Below are 23226 nucleotides of genomic sequence, written 5' to 3'. Positions count from 1 at the left end.
TGAATCCAACTTTAAAAACATTCTTTCAGAATTGTAAATCAATATCAATTAATAATTGTAATATTACGGAAGTTGAAACAAATCTGACTGTCTGCTGTATACAAATAATAACAAGCTAAGTAGATATTAAGTCACTTCCTTAAAACTTCTTTAAAACAATACACAGTGTTACAAACACTAATAACAATGGCATTTTAATGAGAAAGGGTTTATAAAAGGTGGGGCATGAGACATCTTCAATCATCAATTTCTGAAATCTGAAGAACTTGACAATCTCAAAACAACAAGATGAAGTGTATCATTGCTTTCGCTCTTATTGCTGGTAAGTTTTATTGCAATGCTACAATGCTTACAACGATTGTCCTTTTGAAATCATTTTCAATTTCTTCAACTTGACTTCACGAAAAGCAGTCTAACAATCAAACAAAGTTGCTTGCCGAGATTTTTAAGAACTTTCTAGAATTTTCAAACAAAAACAGAAGATGATCAATAATTCTAAACATTCAATATTATTTAAACTTTTAGCTGCTGCAGCCATCACCAACCCACCCATCACTGGAACCACACCACCAGCTGTCCCATGCCCAGACTCCCTCTGCAAAGGAAAAGCTGACGGAAACTTTGAATACTACTTCTATGGCCAATACAGATCTAACTACTTTGTCCAATGCTCCAACGGATTGGCTTACTGTCAAGCTTGTTTCCCTCTCTCCTTGGAATTCAGTCAAACTTGCAACCAATGTTTGCACAACAAATACGACGACTGTGTCACCACACAAAAATGGCATCCAGCCACCACTTTCTCTTGCCCAGACAAATGCCCCCATTACGGACCACACTTCAGTGGAAACGTTGAAGACCCAAGTAATGACCGTCAATACGTTGCTTGCTGGAAGGGAGTCACTGTCGGATGTATTGCTTGCCCAGGAAACTTGAAATTCAACCAAAAAGAAAACGCTTGCTTGTACGAAGGCAAATACCTCACCGAGCCATCTCACTAAACGATGAAAAACTGAAAACAATCAAAACCAAAAACGAAAAACAAACTTTGTAATTTATTTTACTTATTTAATAGGGGAATTCTTTATTTAAGAATTTATCAGTACAATACACCATATCAAGCTTACGCTTGACACTGAATCCACATTTGTCCATACTTTTCCACCCACGAACCCCAAATGTGGTTCCGTTGTATCTTAGAGTTTCCTACTACTTTAAACTAATTTAATATATATTTAAGAAATTGGCCTCTATGAAGGGGAAGTTTAAAAACTCGCCAAATTACAGTACTCTCATCAAGATCAAGACAATTTGTTCATCACACAAATATATAGCGAAAAATAGCATTTACTCAATGTCCAGAAAAACCTGTATCACGCAAAATAAATTGCAATCATACCACCATTAGAGTAATTAAGGGAGAGGCCTCATAAAACTATTTGCCAGAAAATCTAATTGGTGAACTAGAAACTCAAAATTGTTGACTTTTTGTCTGTTGGATCAGTCTCTACTACTCAGCTTTATAAACACTGGACAAAGTTTCTCAATCTCGGTCATACAGTTTTTTCGATAGTGGTACCCCTATGGTAACACTACTCGATAGTAGGTGTAAATGTATCGAAAGCGCTATATTTACTTTTCCTCGAATAACTTCTGATGGTGTAGCGTCGTTAAATATTAATTTTTAACATTGCAATGTCTCTTTTGGGGATGAGCTGGAGTTTGTATAAGATACTTCACTAATTGGTCATTTGAAATAATAGAGATGACGCGTTCTTTAGAAAAAGCAATAAAATCCTTTGTCTCAAGATTCAACCATCAACCAATCATCGAAAACCTTGTAAAAACTCCAGCTTGACCCCTCTTTTGCGGGTACCACTCATCGAGCTCAAAACTTCCAGTTAGATGGTTTTGGAGAGCAATTTTTATTTCTGAGCTTGTAGCTCACAAATTTTATTATATTGAGCAGAACGTGTTTGAATCGATCCAGAGCTTGTAGCTCACAAATTTTATTATATTGAGCAGAACGTGTTTGAATCGATCCAGAGCTTGTAGCTCACAAATTTTATTATAATGGGCAGAACGTGTTTGAATCGATTCAGTACCGTGAAAAGCACAGCTCAAAATCATATATTTACGCTGTGCCGACGAATCGAGATTCTATTCATCGCGCAATCAGCGAAGACAAAAGTAACCATGACGACCATCCAAGATCTTGGATGAGCGTCATAGTCGATATTTTTATTCCCGTCGTTGAAAACACAACTTACAAAAAGTCATCAATGCTTTGTAAAAAGAGTCAGTGATAGAGAATCATAACATAAAGTCTGTCTATTATTTCGATTCAATTAAAGTGAGATTTCCATAATTAAAAGTTTAGTAATTACTGTTATACATTTGGGGATCATGTAAAAGATTTCTTTCGAAATAAACTCATTTCAACTACACTTGGAGGTTTCTGGGGAATTCGTAAATAGTAAACTGCATACTGATACAGTCTGCTAGACATTAATATGGTAATATTTGCTCTTCATCTTTGATTTTTTCTACAGTGATTAGATTGACACATGCGCGATAAAATTTCTATTATTTGTCTTCAGAGGTTACTATTTTCTTTGAAAACTTAACCTCTGATACTCAGGGTATCGATTCAGAGCTTGTTGCTCACAAATTTTATTATATTGAGCAGAACGTGTTTGAATCGATTCGGAGCTTGTAGCTCACAAATTTTATTATAATGGGCAGAACGTGTTTGAATCGATTCAGAGCTTGTAGCTCACGAATTTTATTATATTGAGCAGAACGTGTTTGAATCGGTTCAGAGCTTGTAGCTCACAAATTTTATTATATTGAGCAGAACGTGTTTGAATCGATCCGGAGCTTTGTAGCTCAAAAATTTTATTATATTGAGCAGAACGTGTTTGAATCGATCCGGAGCTGGTAGCTCACAAATTTTATTATATTGAGCAGAACGTGTTTGAATCGATTCGGAGCTTGTAGCTCACAAATTTTATTATAATGGGCAGAACGTGTTTGAATCAATTCGGAGCTTGTAGCTCACAAATTTTATTATATTGAGCAGAACGTGTTTGAATCGATTCAGAGCTTGTAGCTCACAAATTTTATTATATTGAGCAGAACGTGTTTGAATCGATTCAGAGCTTGTAGCTCACAAATTTTATTATATTGAGCAGAACGTGTTTGAATCGATTCGGAGCTTGTAGCTCACAAATTTTATTATAATGGGCAGAACGTGTTTGAATCGATTCAGAGCTTGTAACTCACAAATTTTATTTATATTGAGCAGAACGTGTTTGATTCAGATTGTAGTCACAAATTTTATTATTGAGAGAATGTTTGATCGGTTCAAGCTTTTGCTCACAAATTTTATTATATTGAGCAGAACGTGTTTGAATCGATCCGGAGCTTGTAGCTCACAAATTTTATTATAATGGGCAGAACGTGTTTGAATCGATTCTGCTCAATATAATAAAATTTGCAACCAAAAAGAAAATGTAGATTCAGTGTCAAGCGTAAGCTTGATATAGTGTATTGTGCTGATAAATTCTTAAATAAGGAATTCCCCTATTAAATAAGTAAATTAAATTACAAAGTTTGTTTTTCGTTTTTGGTTCGATTGTTTTCAGTTTTTCATCGTTTAGTGGGATGGCTCGGTGAGGTATTTGCCTTCGTATAAGCAAGCATTTTCTTTTTGGTTGAATTTCAAGTTTCCTGGGCAAGCAATACATCCGACAGTGACTCCCTTCCAGCAAGCAACGTATTGACGATCATTGCTTGAGTCTTCAATGTTTCCACTGAAGTGTGGTCCGTAATGGGGGGCATTTGTCTGGGCAAGAGAAAGTGGTGGCTGGGTGCCATTTTTGTGTGGTGACACAGTCGTCGTTTTTGCTGTACAAACATTGGTTGCAAGTTTGACTGAATTCCAAAGAGAGAGGGAAACAAGCTTGACAGTAAGCTAATCCGTTTGAGCATTGGACAAAGTAGTTACGTCTGTATTGTCCATAGAAGTAGTATTCGAAGTTTCCGTCAGCTTTTCCTTTGCAGAGAGAGTCTGGGCATGGGACAGCTGGTGGTGTGGTCCCAGTGATCGGTGAGTTGGTGATGGCTGCAGCAGCTGAAAGATTGAAATAATATTGAATGTTTAAAATTATTGATCATCTTCTGTTTTTATCTTAAAATCCTAGAAAGTTCTTAAAAATCTCGGCAAGCAATTTTGTTTGATTGTTGGACTGATTTTGGTGAGGTGAAGTTGAAGAGATTGAAAATGATTTACATTGTAGTAAAGCAATAAAACTTACCAGCGATAAGAGCGAAAGCAATGATACACTTCATCTTGTTGTTTTGAGATTGTCAAGTTCTTCAGATTTTAGAAATTGATGATTGAAGATGTCTCATTTTGGATAAAAAATTTATGTTGAAATCCCATTGGGTATGGAAATTCTGTTGTTCTAAGCTCAAAAATTCCGGTGGCGATGGTTTTGGAGAGCAATTTTTAACAATGAATTTCGAATCGGGGATGGTATCAAAGTCAATTTTCAGATGGAGCTGAAAATTGTTGGCTATTGTTCTCACTGGGACCAAATCTTGATCAAATTGTCCAGTGGGTGTCTAATGATATGGTGAGGATGGGGGTCAAATTGGTCTTACTCCATTATTATTATACTGATCAGAACGTGTTTGAATCAATTCGGAGTTTGTAGCACAAAATCGTTAATGTAGAATACAAGTGAAGCAAAAGTGCACAGTAAATAATTTATTAATAATCTTTACCCTAAGATTCTACTTTAAAAATGAAAACTGCAGTTATCAAGACATCAGAAACCATACGGCCAGTTTTCGCTTTCTTGGGACTGGTCTCATTCCACCTTTGTTAGAATCTGTTTATTAAGTCTTTGGAAAACAGGCCCGGCTAAAGCGGGGAGGCTGGGGATGCTGAAGCTTCCCCACTTTTGAGCAAATTTGACTTTTTCTGCGATTCCTGGAAAATTCTATCTCATTTTGAGCCTTTAGCCCCTCCATTTTTACGGTTGTTTCACCGGGCCTGGAAAACTTACTTTAAAGAATATATTGCTTTACAAAGAAACTTAGGGTTCCACAATGTTTTTGGCTATTCTAAATCTGTCTCGACTTGTCATCTTGGTGTTAGGTGCGGTAAGATATACCAGAAATCCAGCAGTAAAGAAGCGCTTCCTTTCTACTCTTAATCCATGAAGATCTTCTGAAGTAATTATCAGATTTAAAAAAAGTGTAATGCACTCGAGATGAATTTCAAAAATGATCAATACAATATGATTGTTGAAGTATATAAAATCGGAACAGTCTTTTTCTTTCTCAGAGTACGTTTCGAAAATAGACCATTCCGGTTGTGAATATACTCTTACAATTCATTCCTTATTACAAAAGTACATCAAAAACTTGTCCTTTTGAAAATTTCTGAACTTTGAAACAGAACCTCAACTTCCACGTTATTTTATTTTACCCCGTTTGATATTCATATAGGTCCTGACTCAATATACATTGCTTTTGAAATACTTTCTCATGTTATGACGATAAAAAATACTTTGAATCTAGATCATTATATAAAGCCAGATCAAAGACGAGGAAATCATTCTTTTTTTCAGATTTATAAATTTCATTTCTTGTGGTTGAAACCCATCAAAGAACTACACCAAAGTCTATAGCAAAAAGGTGTGCAGTGTTTTTATTTTTATTCTACAAAAAGTTCATTTTTTTCTTTTTCATTTTTTATCCCACTTTTTTGAACGAATTTTGAAAAATAATTTAGTGGAAAAATATCTGCATAAATATTTTTCCAACGACGAAACTTTCTATCATACGACAAATTATTGGTGAAAAATAAAAGCACTGCGCACCTTTTTGATACAGGCTTTAGTTAGAGAACTTTTTTCGCTTCGTTGTCACTTTACTCAAGAAACCCCCGGGGGGGGGGTACTTAGGCAAAAATGGATGATGGGTATGTGCGGACGGTAAGGGTCGGTTTTTTTACCTTTCAAAGTCTCTCTAAGGTTCGGGAAAATCAGAAAGTTTTAAATTAGTCTCTCCAAGGGTCGGAAAATTCAGGATTTTTAGAAAATTTTTTGATTTCCAGAGAGAAAATTGTAATAACGTCTCTCTAAGGGTATGACTTTTTTCAAAAATCGAAAAAAAAACTGTAATAAAGTCTCTCTGAGGGTATGAATATTTTCAAAAATCGAAAAAAAAATTCAAAAAGTCTTTCTAAGGGTCACCTTTTCAGCAAAAATCAGTCTCTCTAAGGGTTGGTTTTCGGAGGTCCCGTCCGCACATACCCCTCATTCGCCAACCCTAGTACCCCCCCCCCCCCCCCCGGGGGAAAACCCCTTCTCACAGACCAACTGTGACCCCTTCCCACTGGAAAAATTGGCAAAAATATCGTCCTCAGTGCGAAATTATACTTTAATTTTTGTCCCAGTAGAAAATAACCAGATGAGCAAATCTACTGCAAGATATTGTGCTTTTTTCCATCCCACTGAATTTTTTGGCTAGAAAACAATGGAATTCAGATCCCCAGCCATTAGAAACATGGGACTATCAATCCCCATCAAGTTTTGGTCCTTTATTTTTACCCCCACTGGCTGATAAAACGATCCCACCGGGTCTGTGAGAAAGGAGTGTCAAAAACATTTCTCTAGTTTACTTCAGTAGTTATTACGAAACAGAGAAGTGACTGTCTTCCTCATAACTATGAAAAAATAAATGAGGAAAATTCTATAAAAAGACATCATTATAACAATCACAAATCTCAATGCATCACAAAAGAGCAATAAACCCAGCTTTGAACATTCTTTCAGAATTATAGGTAAATCAAGAAAGCAAAATCAATTAATAATTGTAACTACGGAAGTTGCTGATGACCAGCAGGTTGCAACAAATCTGATTGTTTGCTGTATACAAATAATAACAAGCTAATTAGATATTAAGTCATTTCTTTAAAACTTCCTTAGAACAATAGACAGTGTTACAAACACTAATTACAATGGCATTTTAACGAGAAGGGGTTTCACTATAAAAGGTGAGGCACGAGACATCTTCAATCATCAATTTCTGAAATCTGAAGAACTTGACAATCTCAAAACAACAAGATGAAGTGTATCATTGCTTTCGCTCTTATCGCTGGTAAGTTTCATTGCAGTGCCAAAATATTTTCTTAACTTAAAATCACTTGTTTTTTCAAAAATTACTTTAAAAACTGACCTATTTCCAAGCTGGATTTATGAAAAACCACCCTTAACAAGGAAACGAAGTTTCCAAACCGATAGACGGCTTTTTCAGAACTTTTTAGAATTTCCAAAATACAAACCGATGGTAGTCAAGTATTTTTAACTTTTATTTTCTTATTCAAATTTTAGCTGCTGCAGCCATTACCAACCCACCCATCACTGGAACCACACCACCAGCTGTCCCATGCCCAGACTCCCTCTGCAAAGGAAAAGCTGACGGAAACTTCGAATACTACTTCTATGGACAATACAGACGTAACTACTTTGTCCAATGCTCAAACGGATTAGCTTACTGTCAAGCTTGTTTCCCTCTCTCTTTGGAATTCAGTCAAACTTGCAACCAATGTTTGTACAGCAAAAACGACGACTGTGTCACCACACAAAAATGGCACCCAGCCACCACTTTCTCTTGCCCAGACAAATGTCCCCATTACGGACCACACTTCAGTGGAAACGTTGAAGACCCAAGCAATGACCGTCAATACGTTGCTTGCTGGAAGGGAGTCACTGTCGGATGTATTGCTTGCCCAGGAAACTTGAAATTCAACCAAAAAGAAAACGCTTGCTTGTACGAAGGAAAATACCTCACCGAGCCATCTCACTAAACGATGAAAAACTGAAAACAATCAAAACCAAAAACGAAAAACAAACTTTGTAATTTATTTTACTTATTTAATAGGGGAATTCTTTATTTAAGAATTTATCAGTACAATACACCATATCAAGCTTACGCTTGACACTGAATCCACATTTGTCCATACTTTTCCACCCACGAACCCCAAATGTGGTTCCGTTGTATCTTAGAGTTTTCTACTACTTTAAATGAATTTAATACATATTTAAGAAATTGGCCTCTTTGAAGGGTAAGTTTAAAAACTCGCCAAATTACAGTACTCTGATCAAGATCAAGACAATTTGTTCACCACACAAATATAGCGAAAAATAGCATTTACTCAATCTCCAGAAAAACCTGGATCACGCAAAATAAATTGCAATCATACCACCATTAGAGTAATTACAAGAAAGGCCTCTCAAAACTCAAATCTAATTGTTGAACTAGAAACTCAAAATTGTTGACACTTTTTGTCTGTTGGATCAGTCTCTACCACTCAGCTTTATAAACAAAGTTTCTGAATCCCGGTCATACAGTTTTTTCGATAGTGGTACCCCAATGGTAACACTACTCGATAGTGGGTGTAAATGTATCGAAAGCGCTATATTTACTTTTCCTCGAATAACTTCTGATGGTGTAGCGTCGTTAAATATTAATTTTTAACATTGCAATGTCTTTTTTGCGGGTACCACTCATCGAGCTCAAAACTTCCAGTTAGATGGTTTTGGAGAGCAATTTTTAACAATGAATTTCGAATTGGGGATATCACTGGGACGAAATCTTGATCAAATTTTCCAGTGGGTTGCAGGTCCAAGTAGAAATGTGATATCGGAGTGTTTATTGAGAAGGTGAGGAGGGTGGTCAATTGGTCTTACTCCATTATTTTTATATTCAGCAGAACGTGTTTGAATCGATTCGGAGCTTGTATCTCACAAGTTAATTATTATATTGAGCGGAATATGGTTGAATCGATTTGGAGTTATTAGAACAAACTGCTTATAATGTAGAATACAAGTGAAGCAAAAGTGCACAATAAGAAATTTAATAATTATCTTTCGTAATCTTTACTATCAGATTCTGCTTTAAAAATGAAAACTGCAGTTATCAAGGCAGAAAACCATACGGCCACTTTTCGGTTTTGGGACTGTTCTCATTTGCCACCTTTGTTAAAATCTCTTTATTAGGCCTTTGGAAAATATTTCTTTTTATTATATTGCTTTACAAAAAAAAACAAGACTTCCACAATGTTTTTGACTATTCTAAATATTCTAGACTTGTCATCTAGGCGTTAGGTGTAGGAACATCCAACAGAAATCCAGCAGTAAAGTAGCGCTTCCTCTTTAACTCTTAATCCATGAAGATCATCTGAAGTAATTATCAGATTTAAACAAAGTGTAATGAAGTCGAGATGAATCTCAGAAATGATTGTTGAAGGATTTAAAATCGGAACAGTCCTTTTCTTTCTCAGAGTACGTTTTGAAATAGACCATTCCGGTTGGGAATATATTCTTACTCATTATTCATTCCTTATCACAAAAGTACATCAAAACTTGTCCTTGGAAAAGTTTTCGAACTTTGAAGCAGAACCTCAACTTGCACTATCCCCCGGGGGGGGGGGGAGTGGGTTTATCAACTACGGTATGTGCCGCGAAAAAATTGGCTTTTAGAATCGCACCCTTACAGTGCAGAAAAAAATCGTTGAAATTCATACACTTACAGTGCATTTTTTCAAATTTTACACTCTTTTAGAGCAAAAAAAATCAACATTTTCGAGCAAATATTTGCAATTTCTCCCAGATTTGCTGAAATTTCCACCCTTACAGTGCATTTATCAAAAGTCCACCCTTACAGTGCATTGGGCTTTTGCAGAAAAAAACCGTATAGCCCCTGTTGAGGAGGTCCATTTCCGTTCCAAGGGGGGTAAGGTTTGATATGTGGCGAAATTCTATAGGGAGATGCAAAAATCTGCCTAAAATAACTGGAATTCCGTGGGGGTAGCTTTTTAAATCATATTAAAATTCCGAATTCCAGAGGGGTTTAAACCTGAAATTGCCTGGAATTCCAGGGGGTTGCAGCATTTCTAACCACAGAGGGATGGATCTCCTCAACAGGGGGTATACGGTTGTTTTCTGGAAAGGCCCATTTCTGATATTTTGAAAAACATACCCTTAACCGCCGCACATACCCGTCGGTCAATTTGCCTGACTGCCCCCCCCCCCGGGGCACTGTCACTTTTTCACCCCTTTTTATATTTGTATAGGTCGTGACTTCATTGGGCCATTCCATTTTATATCCATATTCAGGGGGTGGACGTATAATTCCAGGGGGTTTAAATAAGTGTTTTTTTCATGAGTGTTAAAAGACTGATTATAGTTCGTCCACCCTCACTTTAAGGGTATGAAAAGGAATTTTCCAAGGTTTTTAATGCAAATTTTGCCATTTTCTAGGGGGTATTCCACCCCCTCCCTGTATGAAAAATTAATGGGATGTCACATTGATTGCATTGCTTTTGAAATACTTATCTTTTCTTATTAAAATGAAAAACCATTAAATAAAGTCAGAAAAGAGGACGAGGATGTCATTCCCATTCATTCTTTTTCAGGGACTAAGTTTATGAATTTCATTTTGTGGCTGAAATCCGCCAAAGAACTACAGAGAACTTTTGTTCACTTCTTCATTGATTTGTGATTGTCACTTTATGCAGAGATACATGTTATTACGAAACATAGAAGTAATTGTTACGAAACAGAGAAGTGATTTCCCTTTTCTCATAATCCCAAAAAAAAATTAGGAAAATTCTAAAAAAAGACAAAAGCCACTCATTATAACAATCATAATAAAAGGAAATCTAAACGCATCACAAATGAACAATAAAATGTTGAAATCTTCAAATGGAATGAATCCAGCTTTAATTATAAAGCAATATCAATTAATAATTGTAACTACGGAAGTTGCAACAAATCTGACTGTCTGCTGTATACAAATAATAACAAGCTAATTAGATATTAAGTCTATTCCTTAAAAAATACTTACAACAATAGACAGTGTTACAAACACTAAATACAATGGCATTTTAATGAGAAAGGGTTTGACTATAAAAGGTGGAGCATGAGACATCTTCAATCATCAATTTCTGAAATCTGAAGAACTTGACAATCTCAAAACAACAAGATGAAGTGTATCATTGCTTTCGCTCTTATCGCTGGTAAGTTTTATTGCAGTACTAGAATGTTTACAACGATTGCCCTTTTGAAATTATTTTCATTTTCTTCAACTTGACCTCACAAAAATCAGTCCAACAATCAAACAAAATTGAATAAAGTTGCCAACCCAGATTGATGGTTTTTCAGAACTTAATAGACTTTACAACTACAAACCCACACATAGAAGTGAATATCCTAAACATTCATATTTAACTTTTAGCGGCTGCAGCCATCACCAATCCACCAATCACTGGAACCACACCACCAGCTGTTCCATGCCCAGACTCCCTTTGCAAAGGGAAAGCTGACGGAAACTTCGAATACTACTTCTATGGTCAATACAGACCTAACTACTTTGTCCAATGCTCAAACGGATTAGCTTACTGTCAAGCTTGCTTCCCTCTCTCTTTGGAATTCAGTCAAACTTGCAACCAATGTTTGTACAGCAAATACGACGACTGTGTCACCACACAGAAATGGCACCCAGCCACCACTTTCTCTTGCCCAGACAAATGCCCCCATTACGGACCACACTTCAGTGGAAACGTTGAAGACCCAAGCAATGACCGTCAATACGTTGCTTGCTGGAAGGGAGTCACTGTCGGATGTATTGCTTGCCCAGGAAACTTGAAATTCAACCAAAAAGAAAATGCTTGCTTGTACGAAGGAAAATACCTCACCGAGCCATCTCACTAAGCGATGAAAAACTGAAAACAATCGAACCAAAAACGAAAAACAAACCGTTGTAATTTAATTTACTTATTTAATAGGGGAATTCTTTATTTAAGAATTTATCAACATAATAAACTATATCAAGCTTATGCTTGACACTGAATCCATATTTGTCCATACTTTTCCACCACGAACCCTAATTCTGGTTCCATTGAGGGAGTAAGTAGGGCTTATAGCGGTAAAAAAATAGGGTAGGTTATTAACAAATTTTGTCACAGGACAGTTGCTCCACGTAGCCTGATACCTAGCTAAACTTTGTCTTTTGAATACACCCCCCCCCCCAAAAAAAAAAAAACATCTACTCTTTCTTTTACATTACAATATAGATTTATTAGTCCTTTAAATGAAAAATTCTCTAAATAAAATATTCATAACTATTCTTCAAAATAAGTAGCGGTTCATGCGAAAATACAGTGCTATAGTCGACATGATTAAAGTTGTGCTTTAGTGAGAGGAACTTTAATTATTTTGACTTTGTGATGGAAAGAAAACTTAAAAACAATACGAAGAAGTTATTGACTAAAATTTTACAAGAAAAAAATAATTTTGTCTAATTTTAAGCCGAACGTACAATACTTTTGATCGAGTGAATTCGGTTTTTTTATTCTTCTATCCACCCAGTTGGCACACAACGTTGTTTCAACGTTCATCATCTAATGTTATATGAACGCTGTTATGACGTTGTGTGCTAACGTCGTTTTGCATAAGATTCTCATTCCTGCAATAAGATTTCCCTGACTTTTCCGGAATCTTTCCGCTATTTTTCCCGGGATAACCGGTATGAGAAGGAAAGGATTTGTTTCTAAAGGTACGAAAAATCTTGTGTTTACTCACGAAATTGCTTAACTTTCCGAAGCTCATTTTCAACTACCCGGAGCAGTAGCGTAGACAAGGGGGGGGGCGCAAAATCTGTGTAGGAGAGAGTAGATTTTTTATGACACAGTAATTATCCTTTCATATTATGCATGGATAACTACAGTGTCATGAAAAATCTGCTCTCCTACACAAATTGTGCGCTACTACCGGAGCGCTGGTCTTTTTCCGATAAAAGAGTGGTAGTGGAATCATAATGCGGGAATGAGAATCTTATAAAAAACGATGGCAGCTGGGAAAGCAACAAGTTGCAATTTTCTAGCTTAGTTCTATTTCATCTGTAGGGTTGACAGCAGGGGATCCTTTCTCGCATTGATCACCACCGAAACCTTTCTTGCATTGGCAAACATAATCGTTTGTACCAATGGTCAAACATTTTCCTTCGTTCTTACATGGTGATGTTGCGCACTTGTGTGGTCCTGAAACATGGAAAATAGTTGTGTTATAATCTGATAGTTCAGGGTACTCCTCCGGGGGTGTATTACGGTTGGAGAATGTTGAGAATACACGGATCGGACCGAAAACCGACCCTTAAAGAGACAAAATTTAAATGAATTGAGTAATTCCAAGCGTTGCAGTTCTCTTTTATATTGTTATTATTCTTTGGAGATTTTGAGCCTCATTGTTCTTATAAAATAGTTCTCATAAAAAAGGGTCTATACCTTGTTTCAATTCGTAGACTTTGTTGGCTTTCCACTTTCCAGCACATAATTGAGCACGACATTTTGTTTTTTGATCGACATCACAAACATCAAATTTGTTATCAACGCATCGGTCGGTTTTTTCATCACGTTTAAAATTCGTTTCGTTATTCCCTAACCAACATTCACCTGAGAAAAAAAAAAGATTCTTAGGCGAGGCCAATTTAATTTGTTGTTTTACGAGCCAAGCTACCCAAAAAAAGAGTCGGTCGGTCGGCAAAAATAAAAATAAAAGTAGAATTACACTTATAAAATCTCCTAAAAAGACAGTAAAAACTACTACTAGTCCCCTAAAGAAAGCCGACCGCGGCGCTGGCTATCATGGCAGAGCAATATTAAATTTCGAAGATTTCTCACATGTTGGGTTACTTTTAAATGTAATATGTTAGATGGGAACATCCCTTGATCTGTCATGATAGTTTTCTATTAACTGAACAGGCCACAAATTATTGATATTCGGAAAGTTAAATTAGAATCCGCCATAATAAGAATCTGTAGAATGGTTTCGCTCTAGAATCTTTGCAATTTGCAATAGAAACGTTTGAGATTTTCAGTTCCCCACCTTTGAAATGAACCCCTCAAAAATCTGTGGTCCGTTCGGTTCATAGAAAAGTATCTTGGCAGCTCAAGGGCTGTTCCCATCTAAAATATTGCATTTTAAAGTAACCCTGCAATATCTGAGAAATCTTCAAAATCTAATGGGCTTTTCCAGAAAAAAACCTCTTGAGGAGGTCCATTTCCATTCCAAGGGGGTAAGCCCAATATTGCCCTGCCATGATAGAATACGGTTTTTTAGGGGACTAGTAATGAATTTACAACGAAATATGAATGTTAATTATTGTCTTACCGTAAAATTGGATGGAGAAGTATTTCATGTTTTCTTTTTTGGCTAGCTCTGCACATCGGCACAACAAATCTCCCAAGTAGCCTTTACCCCAGTTTCCCCAATCAATCAATTTCTTGTTCCAGTTATTAATATAAGGATCTCTTTCATTCATTTTATAGACTGTCATAGGGCGTTGGTGTGGCTTCAAGTATGGATCGTTGTCCGCCCAGCATCCGCTCGATTCGAAGTATGGACACGTTTTTGAATCTTCGTCCTTGTTATATCTAAGAGACGACAGGAAGATACACTGTTAATGAAAATTAAGGTGCTACAGGTCTTCAAGTTGGTATGTTTCCTTTACTCATTTTTTTTGCAGTGTTGCAACTTACCCGTCTGTATAGACGGAAATCCGTCCAGTTAAGATAATAACACACAATTTATGTCTTCACAGTAAGAGAGTTCTTTCGTCACCTAGTATTGTCAAAATATTTTCGATCTTTTTTCCGGCCTGAAGAGGTTGCAGTGTTAAGATAACAAGCCCGTATAGAAGGCCGATAATTTTTCCATCGATATATTAAGGTGCTGTCTGGGTAGCTCATGCCAGTCGATAGAGCATTCACCTTTTAAAATCTAAGGGTTGTAGGTTCTGTTCTATCCCCGGTCACCGCCAACTCTGCGCAAGAGTAGCCTATATTGGGTAGACTGCTCCTGGTGGTAATTACTGGGAGTTGAGAGTAGGTGTGACGCTCTACCTCTCAGAAAATAGAATAGGGGTTACACTCTTGGCACTACCGACAGCCACCAGATGGATATATACTCACTTACTTAATGTACTATAGCGACTTACCTGGTAACTTTGTATACATAATTAGCGAGTTCATCTCCAACGAATAATCCACATTGTGTTGGCTTATGTGAAAGCACTTTCTTGTAATTTCCATTCACACAGTTCAATGAGGAGCCATATTTATTGTATTTCGTTCGTACCTCTTCATCAAGATTGGCCCAAATTTCACCTGTGTTTAGAAAAACACAAATTACATTATTGAGCCTGTTGCACCTATAAATGGGGGGGGGGTATTTATGCAAAAGGAGGGTACTGTTATGTGGCGCTCATAGTATTTATCTCTAAAAACGCTAAATTTTAGGAGAAAAGTCTCGATAATAGGCCCCAAAATTCACAAAATTTCTCTATTTTTGTCTCTGAAATTTCCGAGTTTCAAAAATGGGCGAGACCCCTCCTTATTTCGCAAACCTAATAATCGCCGCCATTATTAGAGTAAAAAATTTGGGTAAAGAAGGGGGTAAAATCGACGGGGGTCGTGCTATTTTTTGCCCAAACTTCAAATTTCTTTGTTATTTGAAATTGTTAAGTTGACTTATTGGACCTACTTTTGGTTATTCATAATAGTGGCATATTGTAATTTTTTCTGAAATTTTATATGAAGGTAGGGCAAAAAAACACACATATATTTACTATGAAATGCCACTTGACTCAAAGCACACCCCTGTGTCACAGACCAACTGAAAAATTTACCCTGGAATTTCAGCCTCACTGGGAAATTGACTTTGATTTTATCTCCACTCGAAATTCAATGTTTAAAATTTGCGCTCCAAAACTATCCCCACTGGGTTTTTTAACCTTGGAACAATTTCTACTCCATGGAGATTTCAAAAGGAATTTTCATCCCCATTGAGGAAAATAGTTCGGCCGGGGCTGTAAGACACTTAAAAGCCATTTCTTTAGTAATCTTAATACGTAAGGTTTAATTCTTCTGAAGAATAATTTATGAAAATTTGAAAGTCGCTATATCAACTTACCGTAAAATTGAACGCCAATGTAGTCAGCAAATGTATTTGGCTTCTTTTCAAAAAGTTTCCTTGCGCCCCTATAATATAAGTACATAGTGGCATGAACATATAAACGACTGGACATCTATCTTTTATTGTCTCTTTGAAGCGAGCTTCGTTGCCGCCTGTATTTCAAAATTGCTATAAAAAATCCGACAATATTCCGTCGTAATTTTATTTCTTTGAATTGTTTAGGTAAAATGATTGATAGAGCTTGAACATTACTCCTAATGCACAAAAAGATTATTTTCAAATTTTTTCACGAGTTTGCAATATATTTTATCAACATTTTCAACTCTGAAATGCAGAATTTCAACTGCGTGTATACTTTTGAATCCCTTTTGTCACTCCAGTAATTTTTTTTATGACTTGAAAAAAATAGCTTGCCAAAGTTGAGTGCCTGTGTCATAAGAATATCGAAATTAGAATGTGACACTCTCTAAAATTATTAGACACTTTTAAGTCAAAATTTGGAAATATTGTCCAGTCGTTTATATGTTCATGATCGTGGTTAAGCTTAGCCAGAGTGACAGATCCCGGGGGGGGGGGGGGGGGGGGTACTAGGTTTGCGAGGTGACGGGTATGTCCGAGCCGAAAATCGAAAATCGACCCTTTGAGAGACAAAATTTTGGTGATTTTGGGACCCTTTGAGAGACTTTTTCCTAATTTTTGGTCCATTTTTTCCAAATTTTGGTTTGATTTTCACCAAATTTTGGTCAAAATTCTTGGAAATCGTGACCCTTTGAGAGAGAAATTTTTGATTTTTGTGATTTTGGGACCCTTTCAGAGACTAACTTTTGAATTTGTACCCCTTTGAGAGACTTTTGAGGAATGAGAAAAGGTACCCTTATGGCTCGCACATACCCGGCACCCATTTTGCCTAAGTACCCCCCCCCCCCGGGTGACAAATATAAAATGTGTACATATTTCGTAGTAATGTGATGTAAGCAGTACAAAATATAGAGCTATTCCCATTAAAACTTTTATAGCCAAAAAACCTTACGATAACAGCATAACCAATAAAGTAAAGCCGTTTAAAACCTTTTCCAAAGCTAGTGATGCCTTAAAATAGACGCTAGATGGATAGCGAGCACCGTACCAAAAACCGAGATTTCAATAGCCTGTATCATCCCGCCCACGGGCGTTTTTAATAGTCAGCGAAGCAGAGTTTGGTACAGACTAGAGATTTATTTAATCAAATACAACATACAACATGACGAATAAATAAAGAAGCGAATATACTACTTACTGACAAATGAAGTTTGCCAACCAATGATTATAATTTGTCCATTGGATTTGTGGTTCCATAAAAATCGATCTTCGGGTTCGGTCACGACTGTTCAAGATCTACAATCCATATCAAAAAGAAAATTAAGTTTTTTCTCAATTAACTTGTTCAGGACTTATGGAAAGGGAAAAATATTTCATCAACGGATTTTTTTGGAAACATTTGTTCACTTATTTTGAGTTTATTCTCTTTTACTCCAATTCTTATTTTCCACTTCAATCAAATTTACGAGAGTCCTAGTAAGTTGTAAACTGCCAAAGTTGGAATCCCAAAGTCTCCTCTCGCAGTGGTTGCTTTTGAGTGAAATGCTTTCCGATTTAAGAATTGAAAATAGAGTCATCTTGAAATCTCAACCGCATTTCGGTTATATGGATCCCATAAAAATGGTACCCTGATCTTCTTTACAGGTTAAAGAACTTATACATCCCCTTCTCACAGATCCACTGGGACCCCTTCCCATTGGAAAAATTGGCCAAAATATCGACCCTGTTGAAAGTTTTCCTGACTTGAAAACAAAAGAAACTTAAATCCCCAGCCATTTAAAGTATCAGAATATCAATCCCCGTCGAGATTCATTTCGTTATTTTTATCCCCACTGGTTAGAAAAATCCCAGCGGGTCTGTAAGAAGAAGGTGTCTTTTATTTCACCGAGTCTTTACTAATCCTATACCAAAACAAACTTGCTCATCAATTTTTGTCTACGTGCGAAAGTTCAGACTAACGAATTTTAGTATATTTTACCTCACTTGGAAGGGCACGATTCAAATCATCTTTGTAACATCCGATCGCTTCAACTTGATATGGACAATCAGCTGAAAAAAAGCAAATACAATAAATTCTCGTTTATTTGAACGTCTATTATTTGAATCTTAAAGTTTGGCATGAAACTTTGAGTATGAAATTAACTTAAATCGTTTTCTTTACTCAAACTGGTTATTCGAATCTTTGCATATTTCGAACTTGTTTCCAGTCCCTGTCAAGGAGAAACCCTCTTAGAATATTTTTTATTATTCGAATCTCTCTGTAATTCGAACGAAAAAGATTCCCCGTGCGTTCGAGTTCGAATTAGCAAGAGTCAACCGTCATTATTAGATAAAGTCCAATTCGAAATTACAATTCGAAACAGCTTCTGAGTAATTTTGCAAGATAGGGGGTATACTATATTCCGGGTCAGTTGAAAAGGTTGGGTACCCAATTTGGCTTCTTATTTGGGTACCTAAAATAATTTGCAGACCGGAATAGAAAGCCGAAAAATCGTTGTCACAGCCTGATTTTAAGCTGCTAAATCGTTAGAGGAAAACAAAGTCAAGGTGAGCGTGCATTAACAGATCCTGAGGTGAGATAGAGAGGAATGCGATCTAAATCTATATAATAATATTTTTCACCAATATAAAACAGAAGAAGATATTGAAAAATACTAAAACTTGACATTCTTCGTCAGACTCAGGTCAACCATTTATTGCCACAGTCGTTATAGAAATTTTTCGAGAGAGATTGTTTCGACCTTGAAAATATTTTACAGACTTCATTTTATACAGCTTTTTCAACAATTGGGAAAGTTAAATGAAAATATTTGCCCTCCCAATCAACACTTAGAGTAGCAAAAAGCACTTTTTCAGCCTAATTGACTGCAAGTTATTTACTCTTACAATTTTGATTATTAATCACAGTATCATATTTCTTTGCACAGTAGTTAGGGATCAGTGTTCTGGTCTGTTACTTTTCAAAGCCGCAAAGCATCACGGAGTCTGAGTCAACCCAGGGCAAACAGGGGGGATCCCCCTTTAATTTTAAGAACTCCTTTATATTAAGTCAATTTTGGTACCAGTGGATAACCCCTTGAATCCACATACCCCTTACAACCTACAAAGTTGAGTTTTGGGGGCTCTCTTAACCTCCAAACTTCATTTAATATTGCATAATTCACTTTTCTACAATCTCTAATATAGGTAATTTCATAAATTACCTAATTTCAAGAATTTTAATTATCGTAAGTGTCGTAAAATTCAAAGTTACTGAAAATTTTACAAGAAATCCCTTCAAAAAATCAAGTTTTTTAGACCTAGAGATTACACAAATGAATTTAAGGTCATAAAACCTATATACTTTTTAGGTACCTATACTTATGGTAGGTACGAAAAAATCACTTTCTTCTCCATGGTTACACCCCAAAGAAATCCTAAGTCCCTCAAAGTTCTATTTTAAAGCTCATTTATGGTAGTGGCCAATCAAGTCTGAAAATTCGACTTTCTCAAAACAAGGTCATATTACATACCAAAATGTCACAAATTTGATGGAGATTTAGAAAAACATTAGTAGCATACGTGAAAAAAATGAAGTGAATAAAAGTTTTAACCCTTCAAAGCCGTTTTTTGACAAAAAAAAGGCGAAATTGCATTAAGGGGGTTTTAAGGTGTACATAGTGTAGGTTTTTAAGGTGTAATTTGATTTTAACGTACAGTTTTGAAAATATTTAGGTACCAATGCTCTATTTTTAGTATTAGTAACTTTGCAGTGAATCACTGTTCAAAATTATGAGACCAAAAGGGCTATTTTATAAAAAGTTATTCAAGAAAAACATTTTGTAGGTTTTAAGGGGTAAATAACTAAAATTGCATTTTTTCACGAAGCAAAAAGAATTTTCTTAGCAGCTTTTACAAAAAACCATATCCAGGAAGAAATTCATAGGTAGCCTAGACTCACCAGAAAAAAGTTTCAGCTCTTACTGTTTTCTCTATCATGATATAGGGGGTACCTTTTTTTGTTGTAGGTTTTAAGGGGTACCACTGGTACTTACAGTATATTTATTGATATTTTCTGGATTTCACAATGTAAAATTCCCCCATGTGTGGAAATTAAAATATTTTCCGCGCTGATTCGCCATTTTTCTAGCACCCAGATAGGTAGCCAAATTTTGGTGCCAAATTGGGTACCCAACGTTTTCAACTGACCCCTATATTCCAGACGGCATCTCGCGTATAAAGTAGCGTAGTACTACGGCAATGTACACGTCTTTTTAATAAGAAAAGTGGTACTTTGGATGAGGATCAAGTATTCTTAAGAAATTACCAGTGATAAAATTGAGGGTGGAATATTCTTAATGTATTCTTACTTTTTGAGACTTGACTTTTAAACAAACATGACAAACGGTCAATTTGAGAGTTGGAGAATTTTGGGTGCACACTGGGAGCTAAAATTACATTTTTGTCTCAAAGTTTCAATTTAAGTCTAACAAAAGAAGCAATTTTTTTCTGTTAACCAACTACAAAATGACTGTATTCTTATCAAGTTCTGTGAAACTTACCCTAGAGGGTATTCTTAGGGTATTCTCATGATTTGGCCAATTTGCACCCTGATGTTCTTAAAGAAGATATTCTTATAAGCGTATTGATATTGATATCGATATTGGTTCTGTTTACAGATAAGGTAGAGTGTGAAAATAAAAAATTTCTTCCCTCGAAAAAGAACTAAGTAACCAGCTACTTGATAACTATATATTTTTGACCCCTTCCCTTTTGAAATCAAGTACAGGAATGCTCCACTCACCTAATTCAAGATATTCGAGCTGCTTATCCAGTTCAGCATCCCAGTAACGTTTTGCTGACGTCAGCAGAGCAAGGAATAATAGCTGTATTGTTGCTTCAATCCACCTAAAAAATTAAGAATTAGACATTAGTTTCGGCAGTTGGGAGTATAATATTTTGTTTTGCTTCAAAATGACTAAGCCCTCATTTTGACCCCGGGGGAAAAATAATAGTCCTGAGTGAAACAGGGTAATATTCGTTTTTATTATATACCTGCAGGTAAAAACGCCCATTGAGTAATTCCTGATATATCACGGTAGAATTAGTTTTTTCAAATTTTGCTTTCGAAGTTTGATTTTTTGTCGCTCTTGTTGTTTGTCCAAGAAATTTATTAAAAAAGGTCTATTGTCGATTTTATGAACAAATTTTATGATTCAAAGCAAGATAAGAACATCCAAGAAGCCTTCGAATGTTTTTAATTTTTTGAGTTTTAAGCTTCTTACTTCACAATTTTTTGAGTATTTCTGTTCATTTTCTTAAGAAATCGGGTGTTTTAGATCCCGCAAAGCCTTAAAATGTTCTTAACTTGTTCTCTAGATTTTGGCTATCGAAGCTTTATGTTCTTATATAGTTTGTTCTTGTAAAAAGAAAATGCGTATCTGCTTATTATTGATGAATGATAAAATATTTGCTGTGATTAGATCTAGATTATATCCTGTCCAAAATGCAATCTCTTCCACGTTTCATCACACCCTTACATGTTTTTTATATAACTTTTTGAGACTTGAGAAAAATGTTCTTATTTTATGAGTGCTTCTGTTCGATTTCCAAGACATTGGGTGTTTCAGAGTCCACGAAGCCTTAAAATGTTCTTAACATGTTCTTAGCATTTTGACCCTCGAAGCCTTATGGTCTCATATAGTTTGTTCTTATAAAAAGTGCGACCAACCTATTGAAAGTCCAGCAGACACAATTAAACGAGCAATAAATGTGCATACGGCGTCCATGTATAGAACATTGAATGAACGTTTTGTGCTACACTTTTTAGTTTTATAAGAACAATTTCATAAGAACAATTAGGCTCAAAATCGCAAAAAAATAAGAACAATTTAAAAAGCCTGAAATTACTCAATTTCAAACAATTTAGGGGTCAAAGTAGTAAAAATTGGGTAAAGAGCCTAAAACACATCAATTACACCCTATATATAAATAAGAACAGGATAAAGATTTAAGTCTCAAAGTGACAAAAAATAAGAACAATCATGCTCCAGCCAAAATTTTACTGGTTCTTATAAAAAGAAAAGAGTATACACGTTTTTTATGAGAACAAACTATATAAGGCTTCAATGGCCAAAATATTAAGAACAAGTTAAGAACATTTTAAAGCTTTGCAGACTCTAAAACCCCGAATTCTTAGGAAAATGGACACAAATAAGAACATGTTAAGAACATTTTTAGGCTTAAAACTCAAAAAGTGAAGAACATCCGAAGGCCTCTAAACCTTTGGATGTTCTTATAAAGAAAGAACGCGTAGGGAAATGAAGACTCTCAGTCAAAAAAATTTAAACTCTCCTTCAGGTCCCCCAATGGGTCAACTATAATATAATTACTCACATATTGTCAACTTTAATTTGAATTCTTTCAACAAATAATTTCCGTCCTCGCACTCAGCCTGTAAATTCTCTCACTTAATCATCCATAGTCCTCTATTCGAATTTCACAGCTTTTTATATGGTGCCTGGGCCTTCCTTAATTTTAGGCAGGTGGTCGAAACTAGGAAAAATTGATATTGCTTCATAGTAAAATTCACAATAAGATGACGACTTATTCCGGACTGTGTGCCCTCCTATTAGTAGGAATTTTCTTGATTAATCAAAAGATCCTCACCAATATTTTAATCAATTTTTAATAATAAATCACAGGAGATATTCTTTTTTGGAACCCTAAAATATAGACGACCTTTTTCAATAAATATTATGCGATATTTACTTTAAAACTTAGAGGATCGTGTTTCCTTTGTTTCATCTTTAATATGAAAGGCAATATTTATCGTCGATTTTTCATAGTAGATAAATTTTGGGGGCTTTATTTATCCCGCCTAAAGATTTCCATTTTCACCTGCTTATATACCATCTGAGCGCAAAAACCTTGAATGTACTTAATTAATCAAATTTGAAGTGGTCTAATTCCTTGAACAAACTATCAAATTTTCTTTATCTAAAATTAGATATATCTTTTAAATTAATTTGACCTTTCAAAAGGAATGTACTTTTTCATTCCATATTCCATAAGCTTAAGCGAGCACAGGCTAAGCTTTGTATAAAATCTTATTACA

At 35.7% G+C, this 23226-nt stretch overlaps 4 protein-coding genes across 5 annotated transcripts; 2 read left to right on the top strand and 2 right to left on the bottom strand.

Moving 5' to 3' along the window:
- The first annotated feature begins 235 nt into the window (after positions 1-235).
- Positions 236-1021, top strand: LOC136823555 (uncharacterized). Its single transcript, XM_067079743.1, has 2 exons — positions 236-322; positions 526-1021. The coding sequence occupies exons 1-2, from the start codon at positions 289-291 to the stop codon at positions 999-1001; spliced, it is 510 nt and encodes a 169-aa protein (XP_066935844.1). The 5' UTR covers positions 236-288; the 3' UTR covers positions 1002-1021.
- Positions 1022-3803: 2782 nt separating this feature from the next.
- LOC136823529 (uncharacterized) lies at positions 3804-4384 on the bottom strand. Its single transcript, XM_067079716.1, has 2 exons — positions 4320-4384; positions 3804-4135 (listed from the first exon to the last, which is right to left on the bottom strand). The coding sequence occupies exons 1-2, from the start codon at positions 4351-4353 to the stop codon at positions 3804-3806; spliced, it is 366 nt and encodes a 121-aa protein (XP_066935817.1). The 5' UTR covers positions 4354-4384.
- Positions 4385-7086: 2702 nt separating this feature from the next.
- On the top strand, positions 7087-7906 carry LOC136823553 (uncharacterized). The gene is made up of 2 exons (XM_067079741.1): positions 7087-7176; positions 7410-7906. Exons 1-2 carry the CDS (start codon positions 7143-7145, stop codon positions 7883-7885), a joined length of 510 nt encoding a protein of 169 aa, XP_066935842.1. The 5' UTR covers positions 7087-7142; the 3' UTR covers positions 7886-7906.
- A 5015-nt stretch (positions 7907-12921) lies between these two features.
- On the bottom strand, positions 12922-22608 carry LOC136823538 (uncharacterized). 2 transcript variants are annotated; one of them, XM_067079725.1, is made up of 9 exons: positions 22506-22608; positions 20914-21017; positions 18109-18179; positions 17329-17426; positions 16050-16117; positions 15076-15244; positions 14250-14512; positions 13364-13531; positions 12922-13120 (listed from the first exon to the last, which is right to left on the bottom strand). In XM_067079725.1, coding segments are annotated over exons 1-9 (1104 nt in total). In that variant the 5' UTR covers positions 22508-22608; the 3' UTR covers positions 12922-12959. The 2 variants fall into 2 exon arrangements, with proteins under 2 accessions (XP_066935826.1, XP_066935825.1); XM_067079724.1 differs by lacking the exon at positions 22506-22608 and adding an exon at positions 21165-21270.
- Positions 22609-23226: the final 618 nt, after the last annotated feature.

Source organism: Clytia hemisphaerica, unplaced genomic scaffold (assembly GCF_902728285.1).
Source record: "Clytia hemisphaerica strain Z4C2 unplaced genomic scaffold, Clytia hemisphaerica genome assembly, whole genome shotgun sequence".
Taxonomy (NCBI): domain Eukaryota; kingdom Metazoa; phylum Cnidaria; class Hydrozoa; order Leptothecata; family Clytiidae; genus Clytia; species Clytia hemisphaerica.
The sequence above is the reverse complement of the archived record's forward strand: the minus strand, read 5'-3'. Positions and strand labels throughout refer to the sequence as shown.